The sequence below is a fragment of the Cebus imitator genome, unplaced genomic scaffold (assembly GCF_001604975.1).
Source record: "Cebus imitator isolate Cc_AM_T3 unplaced genomic scaffold, Cebus_imitator-1.0 Scaffold9, whole genome shotgun sequence".
In the NCBI taxonomy this organism is placed as follows: Eukaryota; Metazoa; Chordata; class Mammalia; order Primates; family Cebidae; genus Cebus; species Cebus imitator.
This window is the reverse complement of record NW_016107324.1, coordinates 8,101,188-8,109,537: the sequence shown is the minus strand read 5'-3', so window position 1 is coordinate 8,109,537 and position 8,350 is coordinate 8,101,188. Positions and strand designations below refer to the sequence as shown.

The following is an 8,350-nucleotide window of genomic DNA, read 5'->3' as shown; positions in this document are numbered from 1 at the left end:
AACAAGAGTGAAACTCCGTCTCAAAAAAAAAAAAAAAAAAAAAAAAAGTCCAATGACTAGTAGAGCTTTTATCCCTATAAAAATAAATACCCTAAGGTACACTTAATGCCTGATGCACAGTCAACATTCAATCAATATTGATCTGCTTTATCTCCGATAATTATTGTTCACCCATTTCCCTGGCTCTCCAGAACAAGACTGAGAAGAATATATTCTGTCTGTCATCTGGGATGTATCTGTACATTCATGTCAGGGACTTCCTCTCATAAACCTTGGAAGAGCCATTTAATACTTAAATTTTTAAAAAAAACGAAGAAAAAAGAAAAGAAAGAAAGTGGGGGGAGATGGTAGAACTGAGAACTGACCTCCTTGTGATGAAGATGATTAGGGATTAGGTTCTCAAAGATCAAACTAAAATGTTTGCTAAGGAACCTCGACCCTCTTCATAGAAATCTAGAAGAATTCCCATGCTATTTAGTTTTACTATTCAAAATATAAAGATTACTGCACATTATCTGTGTATACAGAAATGCTGCTTCTCATTTCAATTTAAGAATTGGGCCAGGTGTGGTGGCTCATGCCTGTAATCCCAACACTTTAGAAGGCTGAGGTGGGCAGATCACAAGTTCAGGAGTTTGAGACCAGCCTGGCCAATATGGCCAAACCCTGCCTCTACTAAAAATACAAAAATTAGCCAGGCATGGTGGTGCGTTCCTGTAGTCCCAGCTACTCAGGAGGCTGAGGCAGAGAATTGCTTGAACCCAGGTGGATGGAGATGGTACCACTGCACTTGAACCCGGTAGATGGTGCCACCGCACACCAGCCTGGCCGACAGAGCAAGACTCTCTCTCAAAAAAAAAAAAATCTGTGAAGATGCTTTAGATCTATTCAGGGACTGACCAGCTCCCAAGTCTGTCTGCCTGCAGTGTGGTTAGCGCACAGCCTCTCCCACCAAGCAAGATTTCTAGGACTGCAGTTGTACAGTCTGATCCTTTGCTGGAATGAAGCCTTCGCTTCTGAGGATTCATGTGTATTCATAGAAGTATACAAAGTGCTTTTTAGGAAATAGTGCATTATATTTTCTCTAATTTGGGCACTCATCATCACTGGCACAGCCAAGGAAAATCATAGATGGGGATGGCTTGTAAAAATTATTCATGGTACACAGAGGAAAGGTCAGTGCTTTTTATGCCAATTTCCTCCTTTATCCACAGAGGTGAACTGGGGCTCCTCCACACAGGCACTTTCCTACGTGAGTGCTTTAGACAATGCTCTGGAATTAACCACAGTGGATGACCACGTGAAAAACTTCAGGTAAAGCTGGTGTCTCAGGCACCCTGATGTTGTTCCACATTAGAAGTGCCTTTCCCGAATGAGGGATAAGGCATTCAAGTAGTTATAAGTTTTATGGGTACGTTCTAAAAATAAGCAGTCAGACAGTACTGCCCCATTATTATGACAGCACCTCCTGTAAGTGAGTGCTTCTTTCCTTCCATACTGAGCTATGCCCACCCCAAACTACAGCCCCTCATAGTGCCAGGTGTAACCTTCCATGCAGCGAGATAGCAAGGTGGACTAAGGGACGTGACTTCAGAGAGATGATCTGAATCCCCACACACATTACTCTGCTTTTGTCTCCATTCTGAAGGCTTTAGGGCTTACTGAATTCTCTTAAAAGTAACACTTTTAGCTTTTCATTAGCTGTATCTTATTTAGCTGTATCTTATTTTGAATGAAACCTCAAGCACAAGCTTGTATGAAGAATGAAAGAAAGTAACTTAAAAATCTTGGTTGGAGAGGGACAGATTATGTCGGGATTTGGGGTAGGTGGCTACAGGGAAAAAGACAGGGGGACTGTTTTAGTCCATTTTCATACTGCTGTGAAGAAATATCCAAGACTGAGTCATTTATATAAAAAAAGAGGTTCAATGGACTCCCAGTTCCACATAGCTGGGGAGGCCTCACAATCAAGTCAGAAGGCAAAGGAGGAGCAAAGGCATATCTTACGTGGTGCCAGGCAAGAGGGCATGGGCAGGGGAACTGCCCTTTATACAACCATCAGATATTGTGAGACATATTCACGGTCATGAGAACAGCATGGGAAAATCCACCCCCATGATTCAATTACCTCCCACTGGGTCCCTCCCACGACACATGGGGATTATGAGAACTATAATGCAAGATGAGATGTGGGTGGGGACACAGCCTACATCATACTATTCCATCCCTGGTTCCTCCAAAATTTCATGTCCTCACGTTTCAAAACTAATCATGCCTTTCCAACAGTCTCCCAAAGTCTTAACTCATTTCAGCATTAACTCAGAAGTTCACAGTCCAAAGTCTCATCTGAGATAAGGCATGTCCCTTCTGCCTACGAGCCTGTAAAATCAAAAGCAAGTTTGTTACTTCCTAGATACAGTAGAGTACAGGCATTGGGTAAATACACCTGTTTCAAATGGGAGAAATTGGCCAAAATGAAGGGGCTACAGGCCCCACGCAAGTCGGAAATCCAGTGGGGCAGTAAAATCTTAAAGCTCCACAATTATCTCCTTTGACTCCATGTCTTATATCCAGATCATGTCGATGCAAGAGGTAGGTTTCCATGGTCTTGGGCAGCTCTGCCCCTGTGGCTTTGCAGGGTGCAGCCCTCCTCCTGGCTGCTTTCACTGGTTGGTGTTGAGTGTCTGCAGCTTTTCCAAATGCACGGTGCAAACTGTCGGTGAATCTCCATTTCTGGGGTCTAGAGGACTGTGGCCCTCTCCTCAGAGCTCTACTAGGCAGTGCCCTAGTGGGGAGGCTGTGTGGGGGCTCCAACCCTGCATTTCCCTTCTGCACTGCCCTAGCAGAGGTTCTCCATGAGTGCCCTGCCCCTGCAGCACACCTCTGCTTGGATATCCAGGCATTTCCATACTTCTGACATCTAGGCAGGGGTTCTCAAACCTCAATTCTTGTCTTCTGTGCACCTGCAGGACCAACACCACATTAAAGCTGCCAAGGCTTGGGACTTGCACTCTCTGAAGCCAGCACCCAAGCTATACCTTGGCCCCTTTTAGCCATGGCCGGAGCAGCTAAGACACAGGGCAGCAAGTCTCAAGGCTGCACACAGGAGGAGGGCCCTGGACCATGCCCAGAAAACCATATTTCCCTCCTAGGCCTCCAGGCCTGTGATGAGAGGGGCTGCTGTAAAGCTCTCTGACATCCCTGGAAACACCTTCCCCATTGTCTTGGTGATTAACGTTTGCCTCCTTGTTACTTATGTAAATTTCTGCAGCTGGCTTGAATTTCTCCCCACAAAAAAAAAATTTCTACTACAAATTTTTCAAACTTTTACGCTCTGCTTCCTCTTGAATACTTTGCTGCTTAGAAATTTCTTCCACCAGATACCCTAAATCATCTCTCTCAAGTTCAAAGTTTCACAGATCTCTAGGGCAGGGGCAAAATGCCACCAGTTTCTTCGCATAGCAAGAGTGGCCTTTACTCCAGTTCCCAAGAAGTTCCTCATCTTCATCTGAGACCACCTCAGCCTGGACTTTATTGTCCATTATCACTATCAGCATTTTGGTCAAAACCATTCAATAAGTCTCTATGGAGTTCCAAACTTTTCCACATCTTCCTTTCTCCTGAGCCCTCCAATTCTCTAGAAAGTTCCAAACTTTTCCACATTTTTCTATCTTCTTCTGAGCCCTGCAAACTGTTCCAGCTTCTGCCTGTTAAACCCAGTTCCAAAGTCACTTCCACATTTTTGGCTAACTTTACAGCAGCACCTCACTCTACCGGTACCAATTTTAGTCCATGTTCATACTGCTATAAAGAAATACCCAAGACTGAGTAATTTATAAAGAAAAAGAAATTCAAGGAACTCACAGTTCCACATGGCTGGGGAGACCTCACAGTCATGGTGGAGGGTGAAGGAGGAGCAAAGTCACACCTTATATGGTGGCAGCCAAGAGAGTGTGTGCAGGTGAACTGCCTTTTATAAAACCATCAGGTCTCTTCAGACTTATTCACTATCATGAGAACAGCAAGGGAAAATCTGTTCCCATGACTCAGTTACCTCCCACTGGGTCCCTCTCACAATACGTGGGGATTATAGAAGCTACAATTCAAGATGAGATTTGGATGGGAACAAAGCCAAACCATATGAGAGACCACAAGACCACCTTTTCCTTACTTCACACTTTTGCTATGACTAACTGAACTGAGAGCATGAGCATGTCAAGATGGACAGACAGGATGATTCAAGAATTCTGGTGGGAAAGTGAAAAAACAGGGGAAAGGTCCCATTTTTCCAAGCCTCTGGCCCTGTTATCCCACTGGAATGGTTCTGAGGTCACAGACTGCTTGCAGTGGCACACTCTCACGCCTTTTTTTTTTTTCACTTCCAGGCCCCAGTGCATTGTCTTGACAGGGGGACCCATGACAAGACCTGCTCTCCTGGACATAACTCATGCCTTTACCAAGAACAGTGGCCTTTGCATCTGCTGTGAAGTCTTTGTGGTAAGAACCACTTCACCCCAGGGAAGTGCTTTTCCCTTCCTGCTTACCTTGGTTTATTTTAGGTGAGGAGAAAAGGTACATGCAGTGATAGGAAAATAGCAAAAACAGTTTATACAAGAGCCCTCTACCTTGATTCATAGAGCAAGGATGAGCAAGGGCCCGTGATCCCGAATTTAAACAGATAGACGAAATGTACTTCAGATTTCGTAGGAGGCCAACTAAAAGTGACAAATATTTCCAAATGATGGCCTTTGAGTCAAGAAAAAGATAACTGGCTCAGAAATGAAATGAAGACATTTGGGGTGATAGCTGTGTACAGAAATATAAAAGGATGGAATGGGCCAGATAGAGCACTATTATAGAGATTAACTGATGAGGAAACCACCAGACATAATGGCCTTAAATGACAGCACATCAAATTTAGATTAAATATTTGGATAAATTTGGTAACACTGAAGATATTCAAGGAACTAAACCAAGTTTTTCATGCCTTAGATAAACATTTAGAGCTAAATGAATTATTTTTGTTCCGGAAATATGTGGTAGACTAATAACAACTTATTGGTGGTTTTCCTAGGAGGTATTCAAAACTGGTGCTAAAAATTTAACCATAATTATTGAGCAATTTCTCGAGTGTGGAGGAAGCATTAAAACATTAATAAAATAGTAAGTCTCTGGGTGCAGTGGCTCACACCTGTAATCCCAGCACTTTGGGAGACCAAGGCGGGAGGATCACCTGAGGTCAGGAGTTCAAGACCAGCCTAACCAACATGATGAAACCCTGTCTCTACTAAAAATACGAAAATTAGCTGGGTATGGTGGTACATGCCTGTAATCCCAGCTACTTGGGAGGCTAAGGCAGGAGAATCGCTTGAACCTGGGAGGTGGAGCTTGCAGTGAGCCCAGATCGCACCACTGCACTCCAGCCTGGGCTACAGAGCAAGACTCCATCTCAAATAATAATAATCATAATAATAAAGTCAGCCAGGTGTAGTGGCTCACGTCAGTAATCCCAACACAGCCTGAGAGACCGAGGTGAGCGGATCACCTGAGGTCAAGAGTTCAAGACCAGCCTGACCAACATAGTGAAACCCATCTCTACTAAAAATACAAAAATTAGCTGGGCATGGTGGCAGGCACCTGTATTCCCAGCTACTCGGGAGGTTGAGGCAGGAGAATCACTTGAACCTGGGAGGCAGAGGTTGCAGTGAGCCAAGACTGTGCCATTGCACTCCAGCCTGGGTGACAAGAATGAAACTCTGTCTCAAAAATAAATAAATAAATAGATAAATAAAATAATAATAAAGTCCAAGGCCTCCAAACTAGCCTACCTCTACTTCTATTCCCAACACCCTCAATCACTCGCTGTCTCTCTTACTCACACACACACATACCCACACACACCCCCCACTCAAAATTCTTAGCAATTAATGCATTTTTATAGTACTTAAGTACTTACCTATCCTTCAAAGCTTTTTTCTACAGCTTTTCATATTCGAGCCACACAACAGCCTAGTGAATCATGAAAGAAAAGCAGCCCTGTTCTCATTTTACTGATTGGGAAAGTGAGATTCAGGAAAATTAAATTATTGTGCTGGATCACATGACAAGAAAGTGGCAGAGCCAAGATATCTGTCTAGGCCACACAAGTGTGCTGTGTGTCATGCCTTGAGGAGAAAGCCTTAGCACACTTGCATCCTTGGGAGTACTATTAGAATCCAGCATCACTACTTAAATATCCAACACCTGCCAAGGAATAGGGCTGTCAGGAAGTCATGTGACGTTCCAGCCGGTCAACTCTGCCATGATGCTGGGGGCTAATTTACCACATGTCATCATGACCAGTACTTAAGCAACTCTTCACACTTGGTAATATTCTAAATGCCAATATTCTATGACGCAGTTGATCATACTCTCTTTCCTCTTGGTGCTTATATATCAGTAATTCAAACACTATAACTCAATGCAATTATCTGGTAGGAGGTAGAGAGACTCCTACTAAGTACTTGAGATTGACAGGTTAAGTAATGACCAACTGTGACGCTAAAGAATTTTTTTAAATCTTATCAAGCGCCCCTCTCTCGTATTATCAACTTTGGTGCCCTGGATTCTTGGATTTCATTTTGGCCAATATAATATAGAAGCCAGTTTTGATGAAATAAGCAGTTTGGGGTGTTTTTCTTCTGCAGCAATTTAGAGAAAACTTAGTTTAGCAGGCAATAAAATATCTTTAGGACTGGAGAAATAAACTGGGAGTATAAACAGTCATCTATTGGCAAGGGAGAAAGGGTCTTGTCAGAAACAAGAGAGACTGCTTTTAATTAACCCTTTGCTGCTTTGACTATCATACACAATAGTGCTGGAATATCATTTCATTTGAAGTAGGTATCTTAGTCTATGCCACCAATGGCCCTGTTTGTTTGACATACATGTTGGGCTGTATTATAAATTGCTATATCGGTCTCTCCATGTAGGGCCCAAGAGCCTTGCTCTCAGGTGCCAAGGTTCTCCTAGGGACAGAAAATAGTTACTGCATCAGTTAATGACTTTCCAGTTAGTTACTTTGTATGAGCTCCTTGGGCTACAGATGTTGACAGCATTTTTAGACTCTGGGCTCAGTCGTCAATCATCTTTGCAAAGAAACAGATGGAAAGGGATCTAGGGGGAATAAGTATGCCATCAGAATTTTTTTCCAAAAGCACAAAGGTTGATGGTTAGGCCAACCTTGTGGAAAATGTTAAATAGTGATGATGATAAGAGAATGACAATTTAGTTTTTTAAGTCTAGGAAGCTGGTGCTCATGGGCTTTTGAGAATAACAGTCAAGTTTCAAATCACTATTTTGCCACCTATTAGCCGTGAGTCCCTTAAGCACATGATATTTCATCTCTCTGTGCCTTACTTTTCTCAGTTGTAAAATGAAAATAATAAAAATGGCACCTATGTTACAGAGTTGCTATTTGAATTACAGAAGATAAGCTTTCTAATGCTGAGTCTGGTGTCCCTCAAAGAATAAATGCTCAATTAACTTTCATTGTTATTGTCAATATCATTATTTTTGGTATGCTATAGTTGCCACTTTTATTCAAAAAATATATTACCTTCAATAAAAACCTAAAGCATGCCCTCTTTGAAAAACCAGGTCCAGACACTGGATTTTGAACTTTTTAAGTGTACAGCAGTTGGATCATGATGGAACAGTGAGATATATGCTTCTCCCCACTATTCACAGGACAGCAGGCTCTGGGCTCCATCCTTCTGGTGGCCTGCAGCTACTGACGTATTTGCTTCAAGTTCTGTTATCCTACCAGAAAGGAGCAAGACTTAAAACATGGGCATTTGATGCAAGTGGGTAGAGGGAAAATATGTGGGCACAGCTGTCATTTCCTGCAACTGTAGCATTTTTAAATTTGAAATTAAAAGACCTGTACTCTTTGCTGGGCCTCAAGCACCCACTGTGGCCTTCCAACTATCCAGCTAACTCTTACAATCTCCTCTAGGCCATTTCCCTTCTGTTGCTTTTTTGCTATTCAGCTCAAAGATTTTACGTGAGCCACTCTTCATCAAGGTAACTTTGGGGACCCATTTTAAAGAATCCAGCTTGGTAATTTAAAAAATACTGTCTGTTCTTCTCTTTTGAACTACATACTTCTGTGTCATTGGAAGTGACATACTTCCAATAGGCTTTATATTAAACATGTAGGCCGGGCGCGGTGGCTCACGCCTGTAATCCCAGCACTTTGGGAGGCCGAGGCGGGTGGATCATGAGGTCAAGAGATCGAGACCATCCTGGTCAACATGGTGAAACCCCGTCTCTACTAAAAATACAAAAAATCAGCTGGGCATGGTGGCGC

General features: G+C 42.9%; 1 protein-coding gene across 3 annotated transcripts in view; it reads left to right on the top strand.

The window, feature by feature from the left end:
- SLC12A1 (solute carrier family 12 member 1) overlaps positions 1–8,350 on the top strand; it is a 102,383-nt gene that overhangs the window by 47,451 nt on the left and 46,582 nt on the right. For all 3 annotated transcript variants that reach the window (XM_017545113.2, XM_017545105.2, XM_017545119.2), the window contains exons 16-17: positions 1,215–1,314; positions 4,386–4,497. In XM_017545113.2, the coding sequence (XP_017400602.1) occupies positions 1,215–1,314; positions 4,386–4,497 (212 nt within the window). The remainder of the gene's footprint in view (positions 1–1,214; positions 1,315–4,385; positions 4,498–8,350) is intronic.